The 14,714-nt window shown below is 42.8% G+C and overlaps 1 protein-coding gene across 4 annotated transcripts in view; it reads right to left on the reverse strand.

Moving 5' to 3' along the window:
* Positions 1 to 14,714, reverse strand: part of RBFOX1 (RNA binding fox-1 homolog 1) — a 348,785-nt gene that overhangs the window by 32,827 nt on the left and 301,244 nt on the right. For 2 of the 4 annotated variants that reach the window (XM_047087515.1, XM_047087514.1), the window contains exons 10-11: positions 6,659 to 6,701; positions 1,811 to 1,875 (exon numbers count right to left, since the gene is read on the reverse strand). In XM_047087515.1, the coding sequence (XP_046943471.1) occupies positions 1,811 to 1,875; positions 6,659 to 6,701 (108 nt within the window). Of the gene's footprint in view, positions 1 to 1,810; positions 1,876 to 6,658; positions 6,702 to 12,655; positions 12,696 to 14,714 lie in introns of all 4 variants that reach the window. The other 2 variants (XM_047087516.1, XM_047087517.1) reach the window with 1 other exon arrangement.

The following is a 14,714-nucleotide window of genomic DNA, read 5'->3' on the forward strand; positions in this document are numbered from 1 at the left end:
AGATGCACTTATACTGAGAAGCAAGATAAAAATCCAAAGAAATAAATCCGTGTAAGATTCTTATAATTATACAGCAGACTAAAGTTACTATGATTATAATTATATACAAAGTGGGTGTTTGAGAATTTAGCATCTAGAGATATTTTCATAAAAATAATTAAGGGTTGGACATGAACCACATCACAATTGATACTTTGTGAATCTTCAGTGTGCAGAATTTAATAGCATTAAGACTTTTCATTTGTAGAATGAGTTCGAGGATTTCAAGATTAACATCATTTTATTAGCTTTATTGACCCTCTCTAGTTTCCTAATCCGGTGTCAAAGTGGATTGAAGATAGTAACGTACGTAAAACGTATTTTGCATCTTAGTGAAAGATTACTGGGTAACTGGATAATTTATGCATTTAGAACTGTATCTTGATGTTGTGTGGATTTCTTTAGAGGCTCCCTCCGGCCTTGGGAACTCGTTATGGCTGTTTATAAGAAAGTAGTAATGAAACCTGCACACAACCAGATAGCGATCTCCCTCCTTTCTTGCCAAAGAGCCATTTATTGCAAGTGTAGGCATGGGGATTTCAAAGTGCAGCTTTTGGGGTTCAGGAGTTGATTTTGCCTTCTTCTACCTTGGAAGAAATCTGCAGCTACATCGAGCTCACAACACATCTCGTGAGAAATGGAATGGGGCCGCAGAAAAAGCACACCACAGCAAACCAAGAGAGGAACTAAGTCACAACAGGCCAGGGAGGAAGGAGAACCAGAGGCTGCCGACAGTTCCCATTCAGGGGTCAAGTACATTGCCTGCTTACCTGTCTGACCCAGCATGCCTCAGCCACACATGCAAATTGTTACCATTACTGTTTTATTCATGAGACATATTTTTAAATTAAAAGAGTCATTACCAAAAATAAGCACCCTCGATCACATTTGTGCATGCAGAGCTTCTGAACATTCACGTTTATGTCCTCAGAAAACAGAGCCAACGAGTTGCATTCAATATGGAAACGCACGCTTTGTTTTTTTTTTTTTCAAGGCACCTACACAGGAATAGCTGTGGCTTGCCATTTCAGAAACCCAGTTATCTGTTAAGCCTGGGTAATGGGTCATCAAGCTCCCCTCCACCCCCCCACCCCCACTCCCACCATCCATTCTGACTTCTGCATTTCTTAAACCCACTCGGTCCCTTCCACTGCCAGTCTTAACATGTGGTGCACGTTACGAATAAATGTTGGCTTATCTTAGTAGGATCGGACACTGGGACTGCCAAAAAGAGTGAATCATCTTAGGAATGCCAGATACATCTCCCCCATTCCTTTGTTCTAGATTTAAAACATGCAGTGGAGGGAATGCTTTACTGGGTGTAAACCATTGTAAAAAAAGGGGGGGGCACCAGGTGCTCGAAATTGAGGGAAACCTGTAGGATCGTCTTCTTGGGGTTCTTCCTACGAGTTAGATGAAACCATGGCTGCTTGTTACGCAGAAGACTGTGGAAAGACTGTACAGGGACTGTATGTGTGTGCATGCAAGGTGTGCTGTTACAGGAATGGAGAGATCTGGAAAGCAACTCTACTCGGACCAGACATAGCAATTCTGTGTTTCAAGCAGAGAGGGCAAGAGTTTAGGATGGTCTAGGCTTGAGTGTTCATCGTCCCTCTACATGGCGCCGTTTCCCTTCACGGTGGGACCTGACTTTTTGGGCGCTGCCTCCCCAGAAGTCATGCATTTGCACCAAAACCAGACGAGAATCTCGTCTCCCGCCAGCTAAGTTCATTTCCAGGTAGTTGTCAAGCAGAAGAAGGGAGACTCTTACCTGTCACTGTAGGCAGCGGCAGTGGCAGGGGTAGGCTGGGCGTAGCGGTATGCAGCGTAACCACCCTAAAACGCAAGGAGAAATCGGACTTAGGAATGCACAGGAGCCCAACACAGGGGCGCCCAACTGGGAGACCACACCAGAACAGCAGTTACCCACATCCACCAGTCTAACGTGGAGGTTAATGAAAGCTTAGTACCAGAGCGAAGAACAAAACACACTGGAGAGACAGGGGCTTGGATACCAACCCCAGCTGGATGTTAAAGGTTAGCGATTGTGAGCATATCCCAGAGGAAGAACCCACATACCCTTCTAAAGAGATGTACCTACATAGTTAATGGTGATCGTCCTGGGGTGGGGAGGATTACGGGGGATTCTTTAAACACTCTTTATACTTTGCTGAACTTTCCAGAGTTTCAAAAATGATTATGCTTTCCCTTTACTTATTAGCTACTAACTTAGGCTTCATTCAAACACTCCTTGATTACTTCCTTGAAAATCCAATGTAGGCTGAGCTAATGCCCTCCTGTGTTGCATTTGTATTTAAAAAAAAAATAATGCTTTGATTGAAAGTTTACTAGTAATCTCTTGCATATGTAGTTGTTGAACCACTGAGGCAATTAAAGAAGACTGTGTGTAGCTTTCTAAGTGTTGCATAATTATTTTAAAAAATGGAATGGTGAACACTTCTTAAAAATTCTGTCTTTTCTGCTAAAGATATAACACTGGTTCAGATAGGGAATTTGTTTGGTGTGGAAAATATGATAAAGCTTTCCAATTTGTAAATAAAATCATTAAGAAAAAAACCTGAAAAAAATAATTAACATTTAGTTGCATGTACCAGCAAATGCAATTGTTCAATTAAGCAGAGGACAAGCAAATGGTCATATTCGAAAGGAATTGTGTTCAGTGGAGCATTGATTATCAAACTGTGAAAATAACTGAGCTTGCTTAGCAGACCACAGCAATACATCAGCCACTGTCGAATGATCTCAGCACAATTAACAAACAGGATCCAGTCTCGACCGGTAACATTGGGACCACTAGGGTTCTAATTAGAATTCACAGTCCCATAATCCTCTGGGAAAACAGTTCTCACCCTCTCCATAAAGTGGCAGCTCTGAACAGACTGGTGTGTTAGAGGACAGTGAACAGCAAAGTCACTCATGTGTCAGAGGGGACCTAACAACAAAATCGGGAGTGGGGGGTCTGTTACATTTAGCTCCACGTATAGGAGACAGCTGAGTTGTAGGACAAGGAGATCAATGCTACAAAAAACATCTTTCAGAATGTAGACAAAGTGGTCTCAATAATTTATTTCTACCCTCTTCTAGCAACAGCTAACTTTCAGGATATATCTGCCACCTCTAATGTAGCAATTCAAAAATCTAGTCTGTACTTAGAGAAACTTGTTCTTTGGATCAGCCCTGGAGAAGGCACACACATCCAAGACATCCTGACAGAGTCACCAATCATTTGGAGCCAGTATTACAAAAAAGAAAAGAAAAGAAGTCTCCCTTGAACAATAACATGGAAGCTACAAAAAAAATACCAGGTCTTATCCAGACACCACCTGGTGTTCCAAACACCACGTTCTCTAATTAGGAAACAGGGAAACTCATTAGATGTACTGAGGAGTTGTAAAACCAAAGCAGTTGTCACACCAGCACCAAGCTCAAGACAGAGAATGATGGGCTGAGGGGAAATTAGGTCACCAGATTTCTACAGTTGTTCTTTTTATCTGCTTGTCCATCTCCTTGGCTTTCATGATGTGTCCGGAAAGACACAGGTGTGCAGGTGTGTGTATTAAACAATGAGGTAGAGAGGGGCTGAAGATAGCTCTCTGATTGCTAGGAGGCGCTAACTACCACCAGCTGAAAGGTTTGATGGAGACAAAGTGGTGGGTGGGTGGGTGGGTGTGTGTGTGTGTGTGTGTGTGTTTTCTCCCAGAATAAAAAGCAAAAGCCACTGCAAAGGTATCTGCATCGAGGGCCATGTAAATCAGTCATGATTTGTGACTGTGAATTTGGTCCCAGCAAAGATTTCTAGCAACAGCCCCTTGCAAGAAACCCTCTGGGTTTGCACTCTGTATGTGTTCCCAACTTCTGTGATCGTTTCCACTGGTGAAAGTGGGCAGCAAGTTTGAGAAGTGGAGACAACAGCTGCAGTGGAAATAGCAGATGATGAAAATGAGCATCATTGACGGCCAGTCGGTATTCACTGTATGCACATAAAATGGATGTGTGTGCCATTGGGATCCTTGTGCACAACCAATGTGCTTGTCTATGAAGCTTTGGGAAGGACCATCCACCCCCCTGTTTTCACATGACTTGCCCATGTAAGGAGAATAAGTGTGTGTTTTTATGCAAGACAGGTACAAATGGTCAATACCTTGACATGTGTCTTTGTCATTCAGGAAGCTGCTTACTAGCATTCCCTATTTAAAAGTCAAGGTCACAGTGTGTTGAAGTCTGTGGAGTCAGTGGAGACTCTGACCTTAAGCCGTGGTCTCCTTCCTGACCAGTAGGCCTGTTGGTGATGATGGCAATGCTCTACATCTGTGCCGTCCAGGACAGTAGTCCCTGGTCCTTGGTGACTATCGAACACCAGAAACGTGGCTAGTGGAGCAAACTGAATTTGTACTGTGTTTGAGTTCATTTGAATTTACGTGGAAAGGGCCACATGGGGCTGGTGGCTTCAGTGCTGGACAGTCCAGGTCTATGAAATCCATCACATAGGTACTAAGTGGAAAAAGGAAAAGGATTAAGTGGCTTGATCCCACCACATCTCTCTATTGCATTGTTTTCCTTTGCTATTTTTCTTCTGTACAAAATCCGTATTAGGGGAATAACAGAGTTGTGTATTAACTCAGTGTATGTGTGCATACACTGTAAAATGATCAAAAAATACAAATTGCTTTAATTTGCCTTGCTAACAGGTGACTCTAATCAATTTTATTGCTCCATATTTTGCAGCTCGCTGAGCATAGCCAGAGCTCCTCCAAGGTTCTGTGCTAACGTCTGAAAAAGGAGCGCTCATTTCCATTTGCTGGCACCAAAGGATGTTCATGTTGAAGCCAGTCTTCCCGACTTTAGGACAAAAATGCATCCGTGACAGTGAGATTTTTCCCACCACCAAACCAAATGATAAGCACAACATAGTTCTGTACTCCCTACTTGTAAAACATCCTCCTAAACAAGCTATAAATGAGACCTTATATAAAATATAAATCTTAAATGGCCATTATGAATCCGCACTCCACCCTCCACCCCCACACCTCTGCTGCTACCACCAGACGTGGCCACAAAGACCCTGACTGCTGTTGTCTGAAACATTTCTTTTGCTAGCAGACGTCCTCTGGAGGTTGGGCACATTACTGATTAAGGACCTCCGATGGTGCTCCAACAAAACATTTTCAAAACTGTGCTTCGTGGGATACTAGCTGGGGTAGGAAAAGGAACTTTCCCAAATAGGTCTGGGAAGTGCCAAGTTAAACAAGAGGAAACTGGCTATTCCATTTGTGGAACTTCCTAAAACAATACTGCTGAGCACTGTAGACCCTCAGTGCATCTGAGTCATTCAACAAAGGAAATCACATTTTTGACCTTAAAGCATACTTTTGGACAAAGATGTTCTAATGTCCTAATGGTGAATGACTTAGGAAGAGAGGCAAAATGTTTGTGTACTGCAGGGGACATAGGGTAGAAAGGGTTGTCTCGTGTGTGTGTGTGTTTCCCTTCAGTTTCACCATATAAAGTAGCAGTGGGCTTGATCCCAGACAGAAACACCCTAGCTTCTGAGAATACCCAAGGATCTCACTTTGTGCTAACCACAAATATACCAGTATACACATAGATATCTCAATATGTGATTTACTGAAACTACATTTATAAAAACATTTGCAAAATGAAACACTTCAATAATCACTCCCTAATTTATCTGCATCATACATTCAGCAGTTTTTGAAGTGTGGCAATGAAAGTCAGTTTTCTCAAATTGTAAAAATAAAAGTTGATCTTGGGAATTTAAATTATTTTGTTCTCTCCTAGATCCAAGTACCCCTTTTTCATACAGATTTCTCATTAAAACCTGATGAATTCTCATGGTTAAAAAAAAAAAAAGAATGCACTTTCTTAATGGACTTAATACAGAACAACAAAAAAATGAGAATTGTATGTTACAGGGAAATCCATGTAATAAAACTCCCACTGATCATCCTTAGCTTTACATTCTTCTTTCATTTTATTTGACAGTTTTAATGTTGGTTATAGACCATATTGGGAGACTCGGCCAGCTACACTCCAATGGATGTGTTGGCTCTTTTTTCTTCCTACAAATTGGTTCATTTGGGGGTTGCTTCAGCAGTGAGTAATAGGGTTGAAAGCTATAGCAATAGGTGTGAAATAAATTTATAAGAAGCTACAATGAAACCAGGGGAAGTTATGTTAGCTGTACAGACCCTCAATGCTGGATGAATTTTTCTCTTAACCATTCTGGTTGACTCCAGGAACCTACTACAAAATTATCCAGACAACTGATGACAATGAAACATTGCAATTCTTTTCACTGAACTTATATTAATTGAGTGTAGATACATTTTAAGCCCGGAAATTTATAGCCAAGTCAGACCTCCACTTGGATACACTCATGATCTAGCAAACAAGGGAAATCTTAGGATATGCATCTCTATGCTGGAAGCATTCACATCGAAACTGGAAAATTCAGTTAAGTCTTTCCTCCTTCTATGTTAGAGAACATCTCCCCTCCCCAGAATTGTCTTGTTAGTAGGATTTCACAGCAAACCCACAATCATAGTGATGAGTTTTTCCACCAGTCGGGATTTCATACCTGCAGCAATTTATTGCCATACACAGGCTCTTGGTACACTACTCTATAAGGAAACAGAAATGTAATGTTTTCAATGCAAAAATGAAATAAATAAAAGAAAATGCATAAGTCAGACAGAAATTCCAGAGCAATTCATTTACAAGTTTGCTTCTCTTACTTCCCTAAGATCTGAGATTGACCCATCAAACCCAAAGAAGAAGCAGGTTTTAGTTTGCAAATCTCTGTAACCCAAGGTATCGAGAAGGTGGAGGTGGGGATCGAACCATACTGATTATATCTGGGTTATAACCTGTGTTTATTTTTAAAGAAGAGAAAAGGATACTTTCATGGCTTCTTACCTTTGTAAGCATATTGCAACAGTTCAAATGAACTATTTCAAATTTCTCTTGTTATCTCACGATTAGAATTTTCTGGAATACCTGAGGATTTAGCTTTGATGCCTAGTGATCGAGACAGTTAAGATGACAGTACAGAGCAACCCTAACTGTATCAATCCTTTTTTTAAAATCAATATCAAATAGCAGAGAGCACAACTGAATTTTGTGAATTAATGAATCACACTGAAGCTACCAAAGCTACTTTAAATCTACATGACCAACAAAACAATGTGTGTGAATGTGTCTAGACAAGCTGATTATATATATATATTATATATATATACACATATATTTATATTATATATATATATTTTATATACATATAAAACCCCTTTGACAGAGTGGGATGTGATTTTTGGATGTGAGAGTTTTTTGTGGGTGAACCTAATCTTTCTTGTGAGTGGTTCCAATTTAAAGTGAAATTCTGGGGGATGCTTGGGTGGCTCAGTCGGTTGGGTGTCCAACTCTTGATTTTAGGCTCGGGTCATTATCCCAGGGGCATGAGATCGACCCTACATCAGGCTCTGTGCTGGGCACAGAGTGTGCTTGAGATTCTCTCTCCCTTTCCCTCCATACCTCCCCTGCTTGCAGTCTCCCTCTCAAATAAAATAAAAAAGTGAAATTGTCCAGTTCCAGGGAAGACACTGAGGTGACAGAATATTGTAAGAGATTTAGGGACCTGCCTCATAAAGGTATGTGTGTGTATATATCTTAACCTTTCCTTAAGTTTCCTCTTCAGTCAATCTAGGCCTGTGGACCTATGCATGTCAACGCTCTATGGAAGAGCCTAGAGCTGGGAAGCCCAATCACGTGGGCTCAGACTTCAGTGTGAATGAATGTTTCTGGACAAATCATTTCATCGCTTTTTGGGGGCGGGGGTGGGGGGAAGTTTCCTCCTCTAAAAACAAAAGTGGAGGTAATGGGTATTGTGATTCCTCCCTTCCAGGGCTGAGGAGAGGAGGTAAAGGCAGGAGGGGCTGAGCATCCTTCTTGTCTCCTGTAGCAAATGCTTAACTTCTTGGTGGGTGGTTGCCCCCAGGGTGACGGACCTGCCTCATCATGCCCACCAGACTCTGCAGCTGGCTTCCACAGCAAGCAGGGTCCCAGGAATAAAGACTAGGGCTTTATTTGGGTAAGCTCTGCATTCCAGCTCTCTGTGTTTACATCAGGGAAATTAAGACACCTCTTTAAGATCCATGGATGGCAGAATGACATCATTTCAGAAATAATTGTCTTCAGCCATGGTTTCAGCTAGGAACTTGTAACAGAATTTAAGAATAACGTAAGCGTGCAGTGGCATCTCGAGACGTATCTGCTAGGCAGCCTCATGGCCACATGGACTGCTGCAAAGCTTAGGGCTTTCTTATAAAAAGGGAGCGTGGTTAAGATTTCTATCATATATCAGTGTTTCTCTCTTTTTCTCTCTGCCCTCCCAACTTGTCTTCTCTTCCCTTTTTCCCATTTCTCCTCAGTCTCGCCCTACTTTCCACTGAGTTAGTACATTCTTCTTAAACAGCTCTATTATAAACATCCTTACTAACATTTTCAATAGTTATCGTTTGATTAAATGCCATACCCTCGGATAGCTCCCTGAGCCAGTGAGGCACATGTCTGGCTAAATGCAGTTGAGCCACACTTACTGTCAGCCCCGTGGCCAATTCTGGTCTTGTGAGATCCACAGCTTTGCCCCTAAACAGGATGGATCACTTTGTAGGTCCAGGGGACTTGGCCCTTCTGTGTCAACTTTCCAATAGGTTGTCAAGATCCCATGGGTCACTTCTACTAACTTACTTATTTGTTTTCTTTAACCTGACTCACTTTTTCATGAAAAAAAAATCAGTGTGCAGTGCTAAGCGATAATAGTGAACTTAGAGATTTGATATGCTAGTTATGTAAGCTAAATTCCTATCTTTTGAAATAAAAGTCTGTGTGTGTGTGTGTGTGTGTGTGTGTGGCATGTCCTTGGGTGGAAGGGACCCAGGTAATGACCTTTTATGCCATCCTTCCTGACCTGAAAACCGGCTACATCCTCTCTGACGAGTGGCCTTCCACACTGGGCATGAGCATGTGCCCCGTGGCCAGAGTCCATGCTTCTACTGCAGGGCTGGGGCCCTCAATAGGATGCTGTTCCTGTGCCCTCAGCCCAAATGAGCTTCCCAGGCTATGGCCTTAGCTTCTGGCTCACAGCACCCCACAACAAATCGAACTGTTCCTGCCATTTTAGGGCATTTGTGACCACTGCTCCTTCTCTCCCCAATCCTCTTTGAAAAGCTGAAGCAGGAGTGGCTCATTCTAGACTGGAGGCAATGGCTTGCCCATTGTAGGGGTCCTTCAGGTGTTTTCTATCCTCTGTGCTCCGGTGGGACTGAGAAAAGTCCAAGGGCTCCCCCATCAGGTGGGAGGGATAGAAAGAGCACAACAGAGGGAAGGGGAGGAGAAAGCAGGTGCAGAGAAAAGACTGTGGTCTGCTGGCTGTGTTATGATAGCTGCTGGGCTACTGCCAAAGTGTCAGGGTGGACAGCAATGGGTAGGAACTGGTGGGTGGCCCTGCCTGCACCGTCCTTAGAAGTAACTTAAGCTAGAAGCTTATGACTCCACCCAGCAAAATTAAGAAGAAACAGAATGTTTAAACCTATTAGAGGCGACCCACGTATCTAACACACGTCCCCAGGACCTCCCAGGATTGCCCCAACCCTATTTATTGTGCACTGTTTGAATGAGATTGAAGGAGCAAGCCAGAAGCTTCCTTTACCTACAAGAGAACCTCGCATGCTTTTCTATGAACCGTGTTAATCATAATTTCTTTAAGAAATGGAGCACTGGGAACATTTCTAGCCATCAGGGCATACTGTTACCTCAAGGAAGGCAGGGGTGGCAGCTTGAAAAAGCACATTCGAGACTGTCATATACTTCTAGCCAAAATGAATCCTGCTCCGTAGACTTTAAGAGTGCAGGAAATATTCTTATTCCTTGGTTTCCTTAATCCATGTAAGGCCATCAACGAGCCATTGTTTTGCTGCAACAGGTGGTCTAGTTTGTCACTGTGCCTACGCACATGCACCACCTGGCAGCAATAGTCTGAACTTGCCATCTTACACAGAGCAGAATACTCAGGAAGGTCTGCAAGATCTGAGCTACCCTCTTGGAAAGAGGACAGAAACACGTGCTGGGTAAAACAAGGCTCGGAGTTCCTATTTCAGTAAGTTTTTCTGTCCCCTGATTGCCTATTTGGAACTACCCTTTGGAAACTCGTATTGTTATATAATATGAACAGTGGGAAAAGGAGATAATTTTTTTTTTTTTTTTGGCTAGACAAAGAGTTTTCTAAATACTCACACAAGGAAGCGATGTGTTGAAGAAACAGTGTCCCCTCACATAATCCCTTCACGTGGGGGCACCCAGCCACCTGCGGGGGCTGCAGCACTAGGCCCGGCAGGCTTTGCCCAGATATGATGAATTCGTGGGAAACAAAGCCTCTAAAGGCACTCAAAGCACAAAGGGACTTTTTTGTAGATTTCCTCCCTGAACAGACTATATCTTGCTGCCTTAGTCTGGCAGCTGCCACATTTGCTCCCTTCTGATTGTCTCTGGTCCCTCCTTTTACCTTGTTCTCATGGATTCTCATCCGTAGTCTCCAGTGCCAACAGAGAGAGACACGTCTGCCTGCTACTCTTACTAGCACATTCTTTCCCAGTGTCTGGGAACCTACATGCCCTGCCTTCAGGTGGCTCCTCCTTCCTGCCTTTCATACATCTGGGAGACAAGGGAAAGACACCCATTGGAAATATCCATAGGACAGAACAAATTAATAATTCAATAAACTGCTGTCATTTTGCAAATGAGGAAACTGAGGCACGGCGAGGCGGACACTCAATAAATGACAGCCAATACGATACTGTTGTTGTCAGTTAGGCTTACTAACACGTTCTTTTCCCCCACTGGTGGGTGTTGATGGGGATATTGTATTTCTTTTTTCTTTTCTTTTCTTTTTTTTTTTTTTGGTGGATTATATTTTTTGTTATTTCCATCCCTTCTCTTCTCCCCATTTCCCAAATTAAAAACAAAAAACAAAAAAAAAAAAAGCCTAAACTTAGGTATGCTCTATCCAGAGGCTACACTGGGGAAGGATGAAGACTGATGTTGGGTTTGTTGGGTTTCTAAGGATGTGAGTGGGCTCCAAGCTGCTTCTCTATGTATAATGGTATGAATTTAAATTTTTTTTTATAGAGGATATTTGAAGGCATGGATTAAGCTACATTAAAAAAAGAAATTGGTTGTTCATTGGGTATATGTTGTTTGTTCATTTTATTATGAAAAAAACTAACCCACAGATTATAATAAATGTACTTGATACAATGATAGCAGAACTCAACTCCATGCATCATTGATGGAGATTAATACTATGTCTCAAAATCGTAATTATTTGAAATTCAAAAGGAAGAAAATTAAATAACTAGTGTCTTTCCCATTTTCTAGTAAATGATATCAATTTGGTCAGAAGTATGCTTTTATTTGTCTTTGTTATCTAGTCTATAAGCCAACAAATATGATTCCAGTGAACTTACTTGAGGTCACTTGTAATTAAAAAAACAGTATATGATTTTAAAAATCCACCCCCAATCCTGCCCATGTATTTTAAATTGTGTTTTTTCCAAGTTATTTTCCTAACATTGCAGCTAATATCATAATGTGAAGAATAACTACCTTCAGATCCATTTAGGTAAGTTTAACTATGGTCCCCATAATGAGAAACATCCCACTCTTTTCTAAAAGTGAAAAGCTTAATAAAGTGGTACCATTTAATAAACAATTCTAAATTTAAGACAATTCTGAGTCAGGTAATGGCTTTGGGGAAATGGGAGGAATAAGGAAGAAAATAAGGGTTTAGTGGTCAAGTCGGCATACATTTTCTTAGAGATGTTTCTTGCTAAAATCATCCAGAGGGAGCAGAGGATTTTTTCTAGAGCTATTACTGTGAACAATTAAGTGTATTCATAAGAAAACATCAAAAAAATCGGGGCGCCTGGGTGGCTCAGTCGGTTAAGTGTCTGATTCTCGGTTTCGGCTCAGGTCATGATGTCATGGCTCATGATCAAGCCCCACATGGGGCTCCACACTGACAGGCTGACAGCATGGGATTCTCTCTCTCCTCTCTCTGCCCTTTCTCTCTCTCTCTCTCTCTCTCTCTCCCCCCCTCCACCTCCAAATAAATAAATAAATATTAAAAACAGAGACCATCAAAAAAATTAGCCATGAAAATATCTTTTAACCCTCTACAGCTGGTAATGACAGCTGCTATGGTAAATATTATACTGCAAACACACAGACCATACTGAAAACTTTACAGAGAATTCTTTTGGGGGTGGGGAGTCTTTAGTCTCACATGAGAGAAATGCCATCACTTTTAGGGGAGTGTTTGCACATATTCTGAAGTGAACCAAGGAGGTAATTCTACCCATTCATCAGCCGTGATGGCTGTCATGAGCTGGAGGGGTTCTGCCCTGCGGATAAGCCGCCCGATGCTTGCCTACAGACCAGGAAGAGGAAACTTGCAGCAAACTTGTAAACAGAATGACTCCGGGAGGAAACAGGGATGGCATGCACATTAATGAATACTTACATAAATGTCTGCACCATAAAATCCATCCTGGTAAACAACACTGCAAGGGTGCACACACAAAGAAAAACATCCATATTAGTGCATTTCCCCATGCAGACACACCAACCCCTGCACTGGCGAAGTTAGTCTGGTCACAAGATCCAAAACACAGGAACCGAGGAGTGTTTTCACACTGGTTAAGGAGGTTGGAGACAACAGCTGTCCATCAGCCTGAGAAAATTAGGCTGGGGTTCGGCATTGGCCCGGAATTGGGACGTGGTGGCATGCTGGGTACCAGACTTCCCACTCTTTCAGGAGGAGGTGAAGAAATGCAAGAAGAATTTTGGGTTATTATAAGTGGCCTGGACAGATAGGAGGGTCAGAGTTTGCATTTAATCACACCACACAGCTTCCCCAAGGAAAAAGAAAGAAAAACACACACTGTTGTATTACCAGTATGGGTTGTGCCTGAAGGATGTGAGGAGAGCCAGACAACCCAAATGATTCCAGAAATGTTCCTCTGTGCTCTTTCACTCTCTAGTATTATATTTGGTAATTCCATGTGCCACTCTTTCATGGTAAATGTAGGAAAATATCTCGGATTTTATGTGTGTGAGACTACGTGTGTATGTGTGCATGCACGACTATGCATGTTTGTATATATGTATGTGCTCTATGCACATGCATGTGTGTCAATGCGTGTGTGTGATACTGTGCACATGTCAATGCACGTGTGTGTGTATGTGTACACCACGCCCATGTGTGTATGTGTGTTTGTGAGCACAGGTGGATGTATATAGTGGATAACGTGTTTAGTAGTGTGTGTTTGCATAACTGGGGATGTACGTGTGCTCTTACCTAGACACGTATGCACATACACGCTCCTGTATGCACATTTACATAAATTATATCCAGACTAAGCAGGCCCGGCCTTATGACTGAATAAGCCTGGCCTCACAGTGGCTCTGTTATCCCCATCCATACAGTCATTCCAGAGACAAGGGACTTCACAGGAGGGAGAAAATATCCTGGATTTCTCCAGAAGTTTCTTGGTATACCTCGAGCGCGACAGCCAGGAAGAGAAGCCTACAGCATGTGATCATGGGAAACTGAGTTACAATTCCTAAGCATTACAGTGGGTTTAATGAGGATCGCGTGTAGCCTGCACACCTCACAGGCTTTTGGGAGGATCACAGGACACATGGACTACAGAAGCGTGTGTTTCCAAATGCGTGTTTTCCACAGGACGGTGGCTGTTATTAATAACCTTCCCTGAGATCTCCCCGTGGAGTTCAGAGATGATTTATGATTCTGGCAAAGGACCAGCGAGCCCCAACGTCGAATGGAGGATTCTAACGGAAACACAACTTTGATTACCAAAGGGTTCCAGCAGGTTTCAGGAGAAGCAGCGGACCCACATGTAAGCCGAGCATATCAAGCCAAAGGGAGGCACTTAAAACACACACACACACGCGCACACACGGCTGTGACACTGGTGTGCTGGAGAGCACTGGAGAGTGCTTCTCAGAGCTTTTCAGACTTGACTGGCTAGACCCCAAGTACCATGATCCTTAAAGACATGACAGGGACTTCACACTCTAAGGAGGTTGGTAGGAATCGCATTCGGCTTGTTTCGTTTTGATCCGAGGGGGCCGCACGCATGAGAGCACCTATCAGGCCACGTAAACCCTAACCCAAGACACTGAGGTATGCAGCACCCTGAGCTAGGCTTCCAGCATTTCCAACATGAAAAGAGAGCGTCTGTTGGGGGTCAGAAGGCAGGGCCAGCCTCTGTCAACAGGATTTGAAACAGATCTGAGGATACGGAGGAGAGTAACAAATACTGAGTCTGGGCCCCGAACCTCAGAGGGGAACCATGTAGCCACAGAAAAACAGCTACTGCTCCCACCCCATTCTTCTAGGCCCTTTTATCTCTGCACGTGCTATTGTTTGTGCTGGGAATGCCTTTCTTCCCAGTAGCCTCCTCCAAAGGCAGATAACCATTCAAGAGCCAAGTTAGATGGGAACCACACGGGCATCGGGTCACAGCCTCCTCAATCAGCGGCGGTGAGCCCTTGGA

Source organism: Lynx rufus, unplaced genomic scaffold (genome assembly GCF_022079265.1).
Source record: "Lynx rufus isolate CCGP_SWC_20201006 ecotype Redwood Valley unplaced genomic scaffold, mLynRuf1.p SCAF_23, whole genome shotgun sequence".
NCBI classification, from domain to species: Eukaryota; Metazoa; Chordata; class Mammalia; order Carnivora; family Felidae; genus Lynx; species Lynx rufus.